Raw genomic sequence first — 15,623 nt, 5'->3', positions numbered from 1 at the left:
CAACAGCTGTGTCACTGTTAGCCAAACCCCGATAAGCTATTACTCTCTACGTACTGACTACCCACACTATGCTCGTTCCGCCCACTGCCGGTCCAGATGGTAGATTTTGATGAATTCCGAAAGCAATGGTACTATGTTGAACCGCGACCGAATGCCTCCCGAGAACTCGATCAGCTTGGAGTTTAGTATGCAGATTCTGCCAAGCTGTTTGGGAAACGTCACCTCATGCCAGTCTAGCTTGCAGTTGGTTAGACACAAATTCTCCAGATGTTTAGGTAAGCCCGTGTTGACAAGATCTGAGGCTGCGGTGGAAAACGTGCAATTGGAAAATGTTAGCACTTTCAGGTTTTCCAGCTTGCGGAATCCCATGCCGCTCTGCGTGAGCAGCACCCCGCTGATTGCGAGCGAGGTCAAATATCTGCTCTCCAGCCCTATCACATAGTTGCAGCTCTGGGCCTTATCTCCCACCACCTTGATCGACAAACTTTTCAGGCTGTGCATTTTGTTCAGCCAGGACAGGTCTGGATGCGAGGCGTCGAGCTCTTCTTTCAGCGACAGGTCCAGCTCGTATATGCTGTCAAGACCGATAGTCTGGATGGCCGAAAAAATGCTGTTGAAGATCGTCCGGCCCGAGCGCCCATTTGTTGCACCGAGCAGTGACCGATCCTTCATATTTATGCTGATGTGCTTTTTAATATTCATCTTGCTGACTGTCTGCAGGTACGCCGGCAGCGGCGTCGAAATGAGCGTGTCGATGCGCAACTTGACAGTTTTGATGTTTGGGTTGATGCGAATGATGCTGTCCACGATTCTCTCATATTCTCTGGAATGGTACATTGTGGAGCTCGTGCAGATGTCGATTTCTGATAGATGTGTTAATCGCGTCAGAAGGTTCTTGCTTGTGTTGAGTTTCGACAGCCCAAAACACAGTATGAGGCCCTTCAGTGACCGCACCTTGTCCAAATATTTGCCGTTGCGGAAAACATACAGCTCCTCTAAATACGAGCACCCGATTTTAATTCCTCCCGTATTTTCCAAAACAAACTCGATTTTTGACAAGTCCAGCTTCCAGTATATTTCCACATACAACAGACTCACTTTGTGTGCCTTGATGTACCGTTTCAACCGCGCATACTCCAAAGACCCACTCAAAACCGACATGTCCACCTTGCACATGTCGGATCGCTTGATCTCCTGGGGAACCAGCACGATCCCCTTTCTGAGCGCCTGGAATGCGGGATCGTGCAATCTCGGATGGTCGAGCAGCTGGATCAGGGCCTTTGAGCCCACGTACTCCAAAACAGCCTGCTGCAGCTCAAACGGGAGCTGAAGAAGTAGCTGCGACATAAAAGAAAGAATCTGGCGCGCACAAATATCTGGTCTGAGGATGACTATATATAGGGCGACTGGCTGTGCTACAGATGGGTCCGTGGGCCGGCTCGAGACGATGGATTTGGGCTCGCGCACTTGCCTTGTCGCGCACTAGCGTAGGCTCTTGTGGCTACCATCTTGGCTGGGGCCCCTTTTTGGTGCACGGATGTCCTTTATAAATATGATAGCACATCAAAAAAGTAGTCAACATGTCTTTGCAGTCTATTGTTGCGTCGATGATCGACGATGCACCTCCGGGCAACAATCTTAACCTTATCAATGACATAAAAATACTGCTCAACAAGGAAGACTCGCGCAGGATCATTGCTGAGAACCTGGAACAATTCTATCTCAACAAAGACTTCAAGCTCGTCAAGATAAACGACAGCGACTTCGCATTGGTTTCAAAATTCAACAAGAAGGGCGTCAAATTCTTCGACCCGGTGCTCAACATCACTTTTGACTACGATTTCGACGCGCTCAAGGTGATAGACGTCGAAGCCGGTCAGACTCCAGTTTCCGACGAGGTCGAAAGCTACAACAAGGAATTCGCCGAGTACTGCGCCAAACACTATCCGACTTTCTACAAGTCACTCGTGGTTGCCGACGAGAGCGACCCGGCTGTTTTCTACTTTGTGATTGTGGATGAAAATCTGAACGACGCAAACTTCTACAATGGAAGATGGCAATCGTTCTACAAGTACAACTCGAGCACGAAACAATTAACCGGGGAAATCAGCGTCAAGATCCACTATTACGAGGACGGAAACGTGATTCTCAACTCAGGAACCAAGATCAGCGAACAGGCCGGCTCCTCCGTGGTGGACACCATAGCCAAAGCAGAGACCGCTTTCGAGACCGCTGTGTTCAGCAAGTTCGCTAACCTGAACGAAGACCTCTTCAAGAACCTGAGAAGACAGCTGCCAATTAACCGGTCGAAAGTCAGATGGGGAGATGCCATTGGAAACTATAAACTTGGCCAGGACGTTGTTGGGGGAAGACATTGAAATAGCTTATTAGTCATATTAATTTCAATAATGTGTAAATGATGAAGAAACCTAACACTCCAACCACCACCATCCGGAACGTCTGCGGTTTGCTGGCAACCACGCGTCCCAGCTTGGACGATGTTGTTTTCACGTTCTCAAACAGTGCGCTCATGGCGTTGGACACGTTGGACAGCGTGGTGGAGTCTTCTTGCGCGTAGTTGTTGATATCGTTGGCTACATTCTTGAACGTAGAGATTTTGCTGGCCAGAAGATTGAACTGGGACTCGTTTTCCTGCTCGATACCAGCAGCACGGGACATGTTATTGCTTAAAAAATCAATCTGCTTAAGTAAGACGCTTACAATTATATAGGATTAACGACAGATCCCGATTGATCGATCTATTGCTCTATCCAAAATGCTCAGCACGAAAACAGCCAATTGGACGCCTAGGCGTTAGCACAATCTCAGTCAAGAAAGTTGTCGCATGGTATATAGACTCCCTATATGGAACTAGGCGTGTTCCGGGATGTCTATTTCTCAAACGCAAATTATCGGTCATCATAGTTGCACTTACCGTGTGCAAAGTCAGCCTGGCATCAATCGATGCGAGCACCGCTTGGAGATTACGACTGAGAAAATACAGGCTGAGGATTAGAGAAAGCTATGGATAATTTTTAGGAAAGAAAAGGGTACACGTGATCTCCAAGAGGGTTTTACCAGGCGACTCCTCACACCTCCCGGTGTTTTTTAAAAAATCGGCCGGGCAATTTCATGCAGCGTCCCAGGCGCTCCCTCCGCACACCTCAGTCTGCAAAGTTTTTGAAAAATTTGAAACAATTTTAATATTCACATAGTATACGTTACGATGTCTACTGAAACCAGCGTCAAGGCTTCCAACTGGAGACTCGTCCAAGTCGGCAGAGTCGTTCTCGTGAACAACAAGCTTGCCACCATCGTTGAGATCATCGACCAAAAGAGAGTCCTCATTGATGGCCCAGCTATCCAAAGACAATCTATCTCCCTCGGAAAGACCGTTTTGACCCCATTGGTCCTCGAAGGCCTTCCAAGAGGCGCAAGAACCGCCACCGTCTCTAAGAAATGGGCTGCTGCAGACATCGATGCCAAATGGGCCAAGACCTCCTGGGCTAAGAAGATCGCCCAAAGAGAAAGAAGATCGCAACTCACAGACTTTGAAAGATTCCAAGTCTTGGTGTTGAAGAAACAGAGAAACTACGCTGTGAAGAAGGCTATTGCCAAGGCCTAAGCCAGCATTATGTCGAAATAGAAACAAGCTTAAGCCTTGAAATCTTGGACAGGCTTTGATGTACAACGGTTTCATTAATTAAATAACTGAAGCAATTGGTATTGAGTATACAGGGTAGTTTACAGTATGGACAAAATGCGTGTGTATCCAGGCACGCAGTTTGGCTGTACAACAGTCGTAGAAACGGCCAGGCCGCACTGACCGCGCTTTCAGCAGGCGGCGCGTCACGTGATCAGGCTGCCAATCCGCTCAGGATCTGATCCAGGTTGGCTGCGGCCGCGCCTGAGGATGCTGCCGAGAGGTCTTTCCTTGCCACAAACACTGCAAACAGGCGCTCGCGGGCCCCGTGGAGGCTGGTCATGTTAAAGTGGCTGAAGTATTTTGGCAATCCCTCCTGCTGTGTTCTCGTAGTGTCCAATGCAACAAGATAGCTGTCCTTGATGTATGCGGGCTTGTAGGCAATGACTCCGTACTTGTTTCGTGAGTTGAAGTATTCCCAAAGTTTTCTGAACCGTGTCTGTGTCTGCTGGTTCTCGAATTCCGAGAGGTGTGGAGATGCAAATGGAACTAGTTCCACTAAATACAAGTCTCTAGTATTTATAATTTCCCAAAGGTAGCCAACCGCTTTCTGAGCGTCCAGTCGTCCCTCAATGTCAAGCCGGTTATTACGAGCAACGAAGTCGCTCACAATTTTGCGCGCCTTGGCAACTTTGTCCTCGGTGCTATCATACGTCGAAGCGGCGTGATATCTGATGGTCGTCTGCACATCGGTGACGGGAGCAAAGCTCAGGATACCGTTCCACAAGGTCTCGTCCACATCAAAATTGCGTGCCGGATCGTAGTCGTCTTCGTCGTCGTTGACAACGGCTTGGGATTCTGGCGGCGTAGGAACCACATCCTTTGTGCCATTCAGAATCTTGTCAAAATCGTCATCGTTGTCAAAAGTCTCCTCAGGCCTTTGTTCATGCTCTTCATCGTCAAAGTCGTTGGCAATTGTGGTCATGATATTGGCATTAAGATTGGCCGTAGGAGGAGGAGAGGCACTCGCCTCCTTCTCTTCATCCTGCAGTCTTTTCTCCTCCTGCAATTTTTCGATTTCGTTCCGACGAGATTCGTCGGCCGTTCTCGAGTCGATGTCGTCAAACTGGTAATCTTCCTCAATAATCTCCTCTCCCTTATGCGTTCGCTTGATCTTCACTTTCTCCAAGGTGTTTGTGATCACCGACTGGTTGATGCTCTGCTTTCTCACCGCATCAGCAAACTCCTTGTAATCGTCCCGCATCATCTCCTCAGGCGTCAGATGCACGATCTGCTCGTAAGTGTACTGTCCAGACAACACCTTATCACTCAGATTGGATTTATCGAGATTGAAAAGCAGCGTTCTGGACTTGCTGAGGTACTCTGGCGACATAGAATCGGAGCGCTTGTTTGGAGGCGGGAACGCTTCGAATAGCGCATTCTCCAGCCCGCTGGCTATATCCTCTGCCGCACTATTCACATCCATTTGTTCAAGCAATTTGTGGTCTTCGGGAATGTGTCCTTTGAGTTTCTTTGCAAATTGGCTCACCACAGACTGTCTCGTTTTATTTCTATCCACCTTTTTGCGAACTACCTTCTGTGGTCTCCGCACGGGCTTCTTGACCTTCTCTTCCGGCTCCTCAAGCTCCGCTGGCTCATCAAGATCGTCTGCTTCGTCACCTTCTTCCTCTTCATCCTCGTCTCCGTCCTCCTCATCTTTCTCGCCATTCCCTTCGTACTCCTCGTCGCTCTCCCCGTAAACAGCACCCGCGTCTTCAAAATCTTCCTCCTCCTGGTCGTCAATTTCGTCTATTCTGTCGGGGAATCGCTCTTTATAGTAATCATCCGGACTCAATGCAAGTTCCAAGTTTTGGTATTTGTCGTTTCCCGGGTCGCACAGGTTGCAAACGTAATTGTCCGGTATACTGTCCTCTCTGTCTGTTCCAAGCAGGCACTTTGCATGCTGCCACGTCTCGCACTTGTCGCATTGGATCATCACGCCGCGCTCGTCCTCGTCCTCGTTGTAATTCAGATCGTGGGACCCGCACGGCAGACAGCGCACCTCCTCTTTTTCTGGCACTTTCACTGCCCTCTTAAGCTGCTTCTTTTTCTGCCCATTAGCTTTCGAACTTGCTGTCCGTTTCTTTGGACGCGGAGTAGGCTCGCCTATCTTGTCAAGATCTTCAAGTCTGGAATTCACTCCCTTGGTCTTTCGAGAAGAGCGCCTTATTTCGGTAGACATGCTTCTGTTGATTATTTTTACGCTTGCCTTCAAAGAAATTTTTGTGCTTCGTGTGGCGCAGGAGGCGGTGAAGGAGATAAATAAATATAGATAAATAAACCATTCGTCGTGGTATGCCTTTCAACGAGCTTGCGCCCCAATACGAGCTAAATGTCCCGAGCTATCTTTCCATTGAGTACCCGCTGAATGTGAAGAATGTGCCAAAAGCAATTGGCATGGTGGGCGGGCGAGAGAAAATTGCACAGTGTTTTATCGAGCCAGAAATGAGACTCGAGCTTAAACTGCGGCCTGAGGATGTATATTCGCACCCTGTATCATCTGAGAAGTGTGATACCACTGAGAACATGCTGATGAGGCTGCGACTGCCCAAAAAAATGCTTCAAAAACACAACTACAACGTGCAGGCTGCGCTAAAAGAATGCGAGGAAAATAACATTACCTATGGCTCCAGCGTGGAAGGGATTCTCAACAAAACTTACAAATTCCGCCAGCTTGCCGACTTCCAGACTGTCCACAAGAACTCCCCGTTCACAAACCAGTTTTTAGACTCTGTCGGGAAAGCCGACCTCGAGAAAATCAAGCTTTTTGCGGATTACATTGAGAAAGACCATCAGGTGCAGTCCAAGTTCGAAAACAAAGATCTTGATTTGCCGCCGCTAGTCAGATATGCGCGTGTGGATATTCCTTATAACTACAGATATGTCGGAAACCTCTTAATTGACGAGAACGGTGAGCTCACTCGGGACAGTGTCAAGCTCCACACTATATTCGTGGACTGGGGAGAAAAAGTACCATCCTCGTACAATCCAGCACTCCAAAAAGAGCTTGACAGATGTGTTCAGGAGGTGGAAAGCTTGAAGGAACGCGGTTTGGAGCGTCTGGTGCCGGATTCGCCAGCCTTCAGTCTGCTGCGCTGCATCGAGATCCTGAAAAAGTTATTTGACATGAAACCAATTTGGCTACGAAGACACATTAGCTGGATGCTACCATCGCGCCTACGACCTCAACTGAGGTTTGCACTGCCCTATGTTGCTTTCACTACTAAGAAGGGCCCTTGGAGACAGTCGTACATTAAGCTGGGTTACGATCCAACGCTACATAAAGAAGCTGTTGATTATCAGGTGGAAGCATTCAGAATGAGCGGCAAGTCGTTTACAATGGCAGAGATGGAGCGAATGGTGGAGACGGGCGAGGAACCGCTCGTGGTGCCACCGACGCTGGCAAGCTACGAGGCCGAGTTTGAGGACCCTACGTCGGAAATCAGCCAGCTCGGTATAGGTAAAGTGCCCAAACAGCTGTTCTACGACGGAGTGAGCCCTACGTGTGCCGTTTCGTTCCAGATTGGAGACATGGCGGACAAAGACGTCAGGAAAATCCTGCAAGATGCCCATATCCAGGACCAGTGTCTGGAAGCCACGGGCTGGCTCGATTGGGTAACGGTGTGTCGAATCCGGGGAGTTATAAAATACAAGCTGGAATGTATTGATAAGGGAAAGGCATTTGATGTTGACAAAGTGCAGGCGATACTGACCCGGACCAGCTATCCATTGAACGATTACAAAGGCCTAGTGCCGCGCGAGGATGACGACAATGAGGAGGAAAACGAGCAACCGGAAGCCGTCGACACCAACATTGCCAAGGACGATCTGATCACACGGCTCAAGGTGTTCAACTCTCAGAACAGCCACATTTTGGACGAATTGACAGGCCTACTCAAGCAGGAATCGTTCATGGACGCTGGTAGACGGTAGGGATGGTCTTGGCTAAGGAATCTATAATGTTAAGCTTCTGTTTTCGCTGGTGTAGTGCTGCTGGCCTCGGGCGTTCCGTTGATGATGTACTTGATGGAGTCCACTGGCGAGTCTCCCAGCGTTCTTCTCCAGTTGTATAGTCGAATCACCTGGTATCCCGCGACCGTACCAAGCAGGAAATTAACGGATGCCAACAGCATATTTTGCGGGCGAATTACAAACGACCATCTCGTCCAGATGGCGCCCGTGGCCAACAGAGCAAGCTGCTGGCTTCCCGACACTTTCTCGACAGGTCTCACCATGTCATTGGCGCCTGCGAAAACCAAACTCCACTGTGGTGTTAGTAAGATGATCAGAAGGGCGAGAGTTACAAGAGTGTTGTTCTCGCATATCCACTTACTTTCATGACGGGGGCCTGTGGAATGTTAGTAACCTTGTGCGGTGAGCTCTACCTACCCAAAAATGGACTGTTTTAGGTCCCGTTTCGCTATTGAGAAATCTTCTGAATGCCGTGGCCATAGTAAACAAAATTCGGTCCTAAATAACGAAATTTTCGACTTCCTCCCCATTTTTTCTACACTGCCTGGGCACTTTTTTTCGGACACCTGAATCCGACTTGTTCAGATTGGTGCAGGGATGAATAGGATAAGGGTTGATGCATTATCAAGATACTAAAGCTCTAGTACTTCGCTAGGTTCATTGGGCTGGGTCGAAGCCCGAAGTGCTTCGATGCGGTCCTCAAGCTCCTCGATCTCTTTCAAGGTCTTGTCCAGGTCGGTTTTCTTCTGCTTCAGTTGGAAGTCCAGCTTCCGGATGGTTTCATTGAGAGCGAGCGCGGTCCTGTTGGCAGAGTTCACTTTCTTGCGAAGTGTTTCCATTTCCACCATCTTGGGGTCCCTGGGCACGGGCTGAGGCGTTCGTCGGCTTTCCAACTCTCTGATGTACTCTCTCATCCGGTGCATCTCGTCCTGCTTTTCCTTCGAGCTGGCTGGTTCTGCCTCCTCTGGTTCTTCGTCCTCGCTCACCTCTAACACTAGCTGGTCTACCCAGTCGTTTGTGTGGAACGGCTTTGTCTGGCGACGCTCTTGGAGAGGTATCTTCATTGTCTGGAAGATGCCTTCCAAAAACGCTCGATCGCACCCAGACTGTCTGAGAATGTCGTCAAACGCGTATCCCAACCGTCTCAGCTCGTTCACAGCCTCAAATACGGCGTGTCCACGGTGGTTTTCAAATAAATCCCCTTCATACTCACCTTCAGGTATTACTATATCCATGAAAAAATAAAATTGTGCGGAAAAATACATACAAGTACATGCCGTTGTAACGAAAACTGAACGTCTCGCGCCCAGTTCTGCCTGCTGGCTCTTTGTGTTTTGTAGCTCTGCGAAGGCGCTAGAACCGACAGCCCAAACAACATTTGCTCGATCCAACCAAGACTTCGGTGGCAGGTACTGGAGAGTGTGTCTATGTAAGATCTAAGTGTAGTCGTTGTTGTTGTCAGTTCCGCACTGTTGAATGAGTCTAATGTCTGTATCTCCTTCCGCACATGTCACAAGCCGTGGCGAGTCGAGTCAGTTAACTCCTCACACCCCAAATGATTCATATCCAAATATTTTAGACTCAGTCACATTTAGCATGTCCCAAGACTCTGTTATCCCGTTGGAGTCAAATCCCGAAATCTTCACTCAGTTCGGCCGCAAGCTCGGTCTTTCGCCACTGCTTTCGTTTTTCGATGTGTTCTCTCTCACAGATCCGGACCTGGTGTCTTTTCTTCCAAGACCAGTCTACGCGTTGATTCTCTTGTTTCCTTTGACGACACTGTATGAAAGTCTCAAACTAAGCGAGGAAAAAGGCAGAGACCAAGAGAAAGACGATAAATTTGAGCAAATCATCTGGTTCAAACAGCTTCTCAGAAACGGTTGCGGTCTCTACGGGTTGCTCCATGCCCTTTGCAATTTGCCCGAAGGGCTTTTGGTGAAAGACTCGCCAATCGAGGCGTTCATCCATAAAGTGAAACATCTGCCGGATGTTAACAACTCAAATAACCACGGTGAGAAAAGCAAGCTCGTCAAAGATCTCTCGCTCTCGCTGTACGAGACGTTTAGCAAACAGGGCCAGACAGAGGCACCCAGCTCAGAGGAGGAGGTCAACTTACATTTTATATGCTTTACAAAAGGCACCGACGGTCACTTCTACGAGTTGGACGGCCGCAGAAACGGCCCCGTCGATTTAGGACAAGCGGAGCCAGAATCGGATGCCATTAGCTCGCAGCTAGTTCTGCAACGGGTGCAGCGGTACATGTCCCTTGCAGACGAGGACAATAGTATGAACTTTGCAATGATCGCGCTTGGTCCAGATCTTGGCTAGACCTGTCCCTTGATATCTATTTTTCTATTCTGGCTTTTGAGGCGCTCTACCGTCGGTCTGCACTTGATGCAGTCCAGCATTCCCTGATCCACAAACTGGTCAAGTTCTGTTTGTGCAAGATACTGGCTCATCTCGGACTCAGAGAAATTGAGCAGTTGCTGCACCACAGCAATGGCCAATTTGCGGTACGATTTGCTGATTGTCGCCAATGAATTGATACGCACTTTAGAGATAATTGGCTGTAGCAGCTGCAAGAAAAAAAACCAGGCGGTGTGATTTAGCTTTAGTGCGTTTTTGTCTGTTAGTACGTTTACATGGGAGACGGGTTGCAGTGTTTTTAGCTCTTCCTGGTGTTTCTCCTGCAAAAGTTTGACTATACGGAAAAATTGGGTGTAGTCGTTGGCCATTGTGTACTCCAAGAGTTTGTATGCTGTGTCGAGGTAGTCGTCAAATTCGAGGTTTGCGTCCAGGAGCTGAGACTTGAGGTCGAATGCCTCGTTGAAATTGTTTGTTAGGATGTAGTAGAGAACACGGTACGAGTACAGTTCCGCTGAAGGGGTTCCCAGCTGGACGTAGAGAAGCTTGAGCTGGGACTGACATTGGTTGAACTCTCCGAGATCCTGGAACTGGATCGCTATTTTGCAGTGAAACTCGTAAACCTTTACCGTGAATGCGTTTTTAATATGCTGCACAGTCAGGTCTTGTCTCAAGGATTTGAACTGGTCACACAGGTAGTTGTAAGTAGCGTTCTGGAGATATTTATCGATCAGCAGCTGCAGTGTCTTTTTCAGAATTGGAAGTGGTCTGACGGTCGCTGGATTGGGCTGTGACGTTAGTCTTAGATACCGTTTTTCCAGTTCCTTGCATGTTCCTACAAGCGGAGTGTTCGGGTTAGTGTGCACTGGAGTGGGACTATGGTCTGGAGGCGGAGTGCTGAGTTCTTTTTCGAATCGCTGGCTTCGAAGCTCTTTGCGCTGCTGCGAAGTCAATGCATTTTCGTTGTTTTTTTGAGTCTTCTTCATTTTCTTGAGAGGAGGAAGTACAGACTGACTAGGTTGGACATCCGACTCATCGAAAACATTTTTGTTCTTGATCGTTTGTTTTACTGAACCCTGAACTGGCTCCTTATATACTTTTTGTTTCCGCGCCTGCTCCACCTGGTTGCAATAAAGATCCAGTTTTTGGGAGCCCCCTAGAGAAGGCAATGTTTGGCTTTCCCACGGATTTGTCTCGATCTTCCCCTGATCTATGGCCATGTTGATTAGTTCTTTGAGTTCGGCCTGAAACTGTTTCTTCTTGTCGGGAGTGAACTTCAGTTCCGACGCTTTTTTGAAAGACGAAGATATAAACCCATGTAGCGCTTTGGGCCATGTGGCAGGATCTTTGTAATTCTTCCTGAGCGTGGTGCGTGGGGTCACCTCATTGTATGGCATACTTACAGCTTCAGGATTTTTGAGTGTTTTTTTCTCAAGACATTGTTGATTATATAATAATAAATATTTCACTTTATATTGGGTATTAAATGGCCCAGTTATTCGAGTTTGACGACGAGCAGCTCGCATCAAAGATCGAAAAGTTAGATTTGAGAGAGTCAAATGAGCTAGATGTATCCAAACATGGAGACTTTGCTTCATCTGACGGGGTTGGAAGTCGGCTAGCAAAGTCCTATGAAGTGCCCATCGACCTGCCTTATCAGGCAGGAAAGCGCAAAAAGAAGGTGACAGATTTCCAACCAATCAAAGTACTGGGTAAGGGTAGCTATGGCAAAGTCATATTGGTCAAGGACAAGATTTCAGGCAAATTGTACGCACAAAAGCAGCTCCGCAAGGCTTCCATGATTGTGAACGCAAAAAATTACGAAAGAACGCTAACAGAAAGAACCATCTTGGAGCGCGTCAGACACCCAAACGTGGTGAAACTATTCTATGCTCTCCAGGATTTTGATAAATTGTATCTCATTCTAGAGTATCTAGAAGGTGGGGAGTTATTCCATCATTTGTCGCAAGAAAGGATCTTGTCTGAGAAAATTGCGTGTTTCTACGTAGCCGAGATAATTCTTGCTCTGCGGCACTTGCATCTGCATACCGGTGTGATTTATCGCGATCTAAAGCCAGAAAATTGCATGCTCAACCGACGTGGACATTTGGTTTTGACAGATTTTGGTCTCAGCAAAGTGTCCACTGAAAGTAGTTCACTTTTTGGAACCGCTCAGTACATTGCCCCAGAAGTTATCCAAGGTGAACGTTACGATAGTCAATGCGATTGGTGGTCTCTGGGAGCTGTTACGTTTGATCTGCTGACGGGGTCGCCGCCATTCACTGGTAACAACAACAAAAAAATCATGGACAAGATTCTCACGCAAAAAGTAAGGTACCCATTTTATCTTTCGCAGGACGCCAAAGACTTGCTGATTAAGCTTCTCAACAAGAATCCGCTAAAAAGGCTCAATTGCGACACGGAGTTCGACCAAAAAGTTCGATCCCATAGATTTTTCCGGTATATTAATTGGCAGCATGTTATAGACCAAAATGATGCAGAACAGCCACCCCCAATAGTGCCAGTCGTGACGAACCCCGAGCTGGCCGAGAATTTTGATGAGGAATTCACCTCGATGAAGATCACACCGCCAAGTTCGCCAATTGAACATTCCCTGCTCAAAGAAATAGAGGAAGAGTCGAGATCCACGAGCACGTCCTCGTACATTGCAATCAAAAAACCGACTGCAGACAACCAATTCGAGGAGTCCGTGTACTTCAATAATTTCTCGTACACCAATGAGGAATACCTGGTGGATCTGAAAGACCACGATTAGCGTTTTTCCTTTGCTTTCCGACTAGGTCTGGTGATAATCTTACCTTCCTTCACTTCATCCGGTGCATTCTTAAATTTCTCTTGCGATTCCAAATAAAACATAATATCATTAACTTGCTCCTGCAGCTCTGCATTCTGTGCTTTTAGCTCTTGGTTCTCTTTTGTGAGGTAGTCCACCTTCTCAGATAGTGCTTCGTTCAATGTGACTTCTTCTTTATACTTTTTCTCCAACACCAAATCTCTCTGCTTCTTACTGTTTTCTGTTTTCTCTGTCTTTACTTTTGCAAAACTCCGTTGGAGCTCGTGGAGCTGCTCCCTCATAGCATGTATGTTCTCGTTGGCCAATAACACTCGGTTACTAGCCTCCTCGAGCTTCATCTCGTAAAACTCACGTTGGGACTCCAACTGAGCAATCAGCATCTTTGAATACTCAAACCCAATCTTCTCAACCTTGTCCTCGTTTCCTGAGGAGCTGGAGTCGCGCTCTTTCCCACTGTGGATAGGCAACTCCACCAGCTTCCCATCCGCCTCATTTTGAACTAGGCGATGGACGTAGTTGTCGCCTGCGTAGTCCCAAACACGCTGCGATGTTGCCTCCATAGCAAAACAATGTGAAGTTTCATTGTAATGGTCGATAGCGTGGCCTAAATCGTACCTTCCACATCCTATGTTGCCACATATGAGACAGATCCATAAATTCTCACTGGTCCCGCAAACCAGACACCTTTCCTCCTGATCTGCCTGACGGTTCCTGCGCGCATCAAATTTTGCGGAATAGCGACACACAGGGCACGAGTCATCCTTCCACTTTGATAAGCATTGGCAATGAAAAGTATGCTGACATGGGATGGTAAGCAGCCCTGTGACGGACGAATCGAGACGCTCCAAACAAACGGGGCAAGAAGCAAGTTCTATCAGCTGTGATGAAGAGCTGGGAGCTGTGTTACTAGATGTAAATGGGTCGTCTAGAAGATATGGTATCGTGCTGAGGGTATCCGTATCGTGTTTGTTTGGTCGAAAGAGTATCTCCTTGATGAAGACAACCTGGCATGTTTCTGGCTCCATGGAGTTAAACGGCCGCCCGTTATAGCTATCAACAAAATCCCTTGCATGTGCTGCATCTTTGAACTTCATCAACACCATAAATCGATTAGGAGCTTGCGTCCGAATTAGTCTGAAGTGAGACACCTGATTTCTCACATTGGTATCAAAGAATCCCAGCAACAGGTCGCTGGCCGAAAAGTAGAACGGCACTCCTAATATAGCAACCATAGTTTCATCTCCAGTGGTCTTTGTTTCTTCTTCCTCGTTCTGGATATCATCACGGTCTCTGAAAAGCCTGATAACTCCATAGCCCAGAAGTTTGGCTTTCAAAGGCTCGTTTGCCTGCAAATCAATACTGTTCATATCCACAACCTCGACCTCAACTCTGGAAAAGCGGTAGTCAATTTTGTTGGTGTCGCGGAGCTTGAGTGCCTTGACTTTCTGCTCGATAAGAGTCTCACTGGGCGTAAGACTGTTCAATGAACTTATTAAATCACCTGAAGTAACGGACTTTTTCGGTAATTCAGTGAATATATCTTTGTTGGCAAATACAAGGTTAGTCCAGGGCTCTGCAAATAGATCCTCTCCAAAGTTGACCAGATGTTTCTTGTCCAGCACTCCTAAATACTCTGCAGCCTTGACACTGGATTCTCCGTGTAAAAAAACCTCTCCTATCAATTGATCTGGTTTGAAAAGGTCAAATAGTATTGTATATGAAGAGTAGAAATTACCATCCATCACAATCTGACCGAAACAGTTGGCATTACTATCAATTGATACTTACTTTTACCATAGCCAACTTACAAGGATATACACGAAAACACCTGTACACCAGAAAAGCGATCAAGCCATTAGCTGCAGTTCGTGATGAAGCTTTCGCGACGAGACCCAGCCTCTGTTAGGCACAAAGATGCGCCGAAAGGGCTTCCCATTTTCATCGGTCATCCTTAGATTTCTGATATCAATCGGACTGAGCGTTGTCTCATTTTCTGAACTAGACAGACTGGGCTTCTTCTGTTCGGGCTTTTTGTTGATGCTTTGGTGCACAAACGTCTTCCATTGGTCAAGGCCATCCTTTGTTGCTATGTTGAAGGTTTTGTTGCCAACTTTGATGGATTTGTCTTCTAGCAAAATATCCGACGCTTTGTGGGTCCGACAAATCGACCCGGATGCAATAGGGAAGGGGTCTGACGCATATGCAAATTGTTGGCTGGTCTCCTTGCAGGATTGCAAGAGGTGTTCAAGCCTCTTACTCAACGATCTCTCTGTTCCCGTGAAGTTGTTGGCGAAGAGCTCTAAATTACAGACTGCTTTTTCAAGGCCCAGTATCTTCTCTTTCAACCCGGATATGTCATTCTGCATATTATCAAGCTTTTCACCAACGTTTTTCATTGCAAGAGCGTCTTGGGTTTTAAGCGTTTTTTGATTCGATGCTCGGAAAAGTCCCACGAGCCATGTTATGGATAGCGCGATGACTGAAACATATGTTGACAAAAAGGTATTAAATGGAACTGTTTCTGTGTGAGTTTTCTGGAATGCAGAATTGAGCTTATCAGCTCTACTGAGACATGAGTGGACGCCCAGAAGCACATCAGCATCCGATTGGCCAATCTGGAGTCCATTCAGACAAAATTTCAACTCAGCGTGAACGACTGGTGTAAGTGTCGGGGCGAACTCTCGCAAAATATCGTTGTGGTATCGTTTGAGACAGTCAATGCTCTTGTAAGAGCTTGAACAGCCCATGAGTAAGTTCAGTGTCTTGGAC

At 47.4% G+C, this 15,623-nt stretch overlaps 12 protein-coding genes across 12 annotated transcripts; 5 read left to right on the top strand and 7 right to left on the bottom strand.

Annotated features, from left to right (window-relative positions):
- Nucleotides 1–66: 66 nt before the first annotated feature.
- Nucleotides 67–1,347, bottom strand: OGAPODRAFT_12093 (uncharacterized protein; the record flags this gene model as incomplete). Its single annotated transcript, XM_018353304.1, has 1 exon — nucleotides 67–1,347. The coding sequence occupies one exon, from the start codon at nucleotides 1,345–1,347 to the stop codon at nucleotides 67–69; it is 1,281 nt and encodes a 426-aa protein (XP_018212610.1).
- Nucleotides 1,348–1,580: 233 nt separating this feature from the next.
- Nucleotides 1,581–2,647, top strand: OGAPODRAFT_98605 (uncharacterized protein; the record flags this gene model as incomplete). The annotated part of the gene is made up of 1 exon (XM_018358037.1): nucleotides 1,581–2,647. One exon carries the CDS (start codon nucleotides 1,581–1,583, stop codon nucleotides 2,376–2,378), a length of 798 nt encoding a protein of 265 aa, XP_018212609.1. The 3' UTR covers nucleotides 2,379–2,647.
- OGAPODRAFT_93028 (uncharacterized protein) lies at nucleotides 2,430–2,679 on the bottom strand (the record flags this gene model as incomplete). The annotated part of the gene is made up of 2 exons (XM_018357259.1): nucleotides 2,430–2,460; nucleotides 2,498–2,679. The coding sequence occupies 2 exons, from the start codon at nucleotides 2,677–2,679 to the stop codon at nucleotides 2,430–2,432; spliced, it is 213 nt and encodes a 70-aa protein (XP_018212608.1).
- Nucleotides 2,680–3,226: 547 nt separating this feature from the next.
- On the top strand, nucleotides 3,227–3,625 carry OGAPODRAFT_46049 (uncharacterized protein; the record flags this gene model as incomplete). The annotated part of the gene is made up of 1 exon (XM_018355511.1): nucleotides 3,227–3,625. One exon carries the CDS (start codon nucleotides 3,227–3,229, stop codon nucleotides 3,623–3,625), a length of 399 nt encoding a protein of 132 aa, XP_018212607.1.
- Nucleotides 3,626–3,857: 232 nt separating this feature from the next.
- Nucleotides 3,858–5,885, bottom strand: OGAPODRAFT_75644 (uncharacterized protein; the record flags this gene model as incomplete). The annotated part of the gene is made up of 1 exon (XM_018356054.1): nucleotides 3,858–5,885. One exon carries the CDS (start codon nucleotides 5,883–5,885, stop codon nucleotides 3,858–3,860), a length of 2,028 nt encoding a protein of 675 aa, XP_018212606.1.
- Nucleotides 5,886–5,998: 113 nt separating this feature from the next.
- Nucleotides 5,999–7,636, top strand: OGAPODRAFT_7275 (uncharacterized protein; the record flags this gene model as incomplete). The annotated part of the gene is made up of 1 exon (XM_018355863.1): nucleotides 5,999–7,636. One exon carries the CDS (start codon nucleotides 5,999–6,001, stop codon nucleotides 7,634–7,636), a length of 1,638 nt encoding a protein of 545 aa, XP_018212605.1.
- OGAPODRAFT_86375 (uncharacterized protein) lies at nucleotides 6,279–8,163 on the bottom strand. Its single transcript, XM_018356833.1, has 3 exons — nucleotides 8,093–8,163; nucleotides 8,037–8,051; nucleotides 6,279–7,968 (listed from the first exon to the last, which is right to left on the bottom strand). Exons 1-3 carry the CDS (start codon nucleotides 8,153–8,155, stop codon nucleotides 7,666–7,668), a joined length of 381 nt encoding a protein of 126 aa, XP_018212604.1. The 5' UTR covers nucleotides 8,156–8,163; the 3' UTR covers nucleotides 6,279–7,665.
- Nucleotides 8,164–8,270: 107 nt separating this feature from the next.
- Nucleotides 8,271–8,921, bottom strand: OGAPODRAFT_15905 (uncharacterized protein). The gene has a single exon (XM_018354042.1). The coding sequence runs from the start codon at nucleotides 8,908–8,910 to the stop codon at nucleotides 8,308–8,310; it is 603 nt and encodes a 200-aa protein (XP_018212603.1). The 5' UTR covers nucleotides 8,911–8,921; the 3' UTR covers nucleotides 8,271–8,307.
- Nucleotides 8,922–9,271: 350 nt separating this feature from the next.
- On the top strand, nucleotides 9,272–11,457 carry OGAPODRAFT_98601 (uncharacterized protein; the record flags this gene model as incomplete). Its single annotated transcript, XM_018358036.1, has 1 exon — nucleotides 9,272–11,457. One exon carries the CDS (start codon nucleotides 9,272–9,274, stop codon nucleotides 10,001–10,003), a length of 732 nt encoding a protein of 243 aa, XP_018212602.1. The 3' UTR covers nucleotides 10,004–11,457.
- Nucleotides 9,301–11,457, bottom strand: OGAPODRAFT_15904 (uncharacterized protein). Its single transcript, XM_018354041.1, has one exon. The coding sequence runs from the start codon at nucleotides 11,434–11,436 to the stop codon at nucleotides 10,000–10,002; it is 1,437 nt and encodes a 478-aa protein (XP_018212601.1). The 5' UTR covers nucleotides 11,437–11,457; the 3' UTR covers nucleotides 9,301–9,999.
- Nucleotides 11,458–11,591: 134 nt separating this feature from the next.
- Nucleotides 11,592–14,636, bottom strand: OGAPODRAFT_15903 (uncharacterized protein). Its single transcript, XM_018354040.1, has one exon. The coding sequence runs from the start codon at nucleotides 14,594–14,596 to the stop codon at nucleotides 12,812–12,814; it is 1,785 nt and encodes a 594-aa protein (XP_018212599.1). The 5' UTR covers nucleotides 14,597–14,636; the 3' UTR covers nucleotides 11,592–12,811.
- On the top strand, nucleotides 11,679–12,599 carry OGAPODRAFT_37969 (uncharacterized protein; the record flags this gene model as incomplete). The annotated part of the gene is made up of 1 exon (XM_018355349.1): nucleotides 11,679–12,599. A coding segment is annotated over one exon (921 nt), but the record flags the coding sequence as incomplete, so codon positions are not given.
- Nucleotides 14,637–15,623: the final 987 nt, after the last annotated feature.

Source organism: Ogataea polymorpha (genome assembly GCF_001664045.1).
Source record: "Ogataea polymorpha strain NCYC 495 leu1.1 chromosome Unknown OGAPOscaffold_2, whole genome shotgun sequence".
In the NCBI taxonomy this organism is placed as follows: Eukaryota; Fungi; Ascomycota; class Pichiomycetes; order Pichiales; family Pichiaceae; genus Ogataea; species Ogataea polymorpha.
The sequence above is the reverse complement of the archived record's forward strand: the minus strand, read 5'-3'. Positions and strand labels throughout refer to the sequence as shown.

What these genes read in the sequence shown, in the direction of transcription:
- OGAPODRAFT_86375 (XM_018356833.1), bottom strand. Translation starts at nt 8,155, where the DNA reads ATGGCCACGGCATTCAGAAGATTTCTCAATAGCGAAACGGGACCTAAA.
- OGAPODRAFT_15905 (XM_018354042.1), bottom strand. Translation starts at nt 8,910, where the DNA reads ATGGATATAGTAATACCTGAAGGTGAGTATGAAGGGGATTTATTTGAA.
- OGAPODRAFT_15904 (XM_018354041.1), bottom strand. Translation starts at nt 11,436, where the DNA reads ATGCCATACAATGAGGTGACCCCACGCACCACGCTCAGGAAGAATTAC.
- OGAPODRAFT_15903 (XM_018354040.1), bottom strand. Translation starts at nt 14,596, where the DNA reads ATGGATGGTAATTTCTACTCTTCATATACAATACTATTTGACCTTTTC.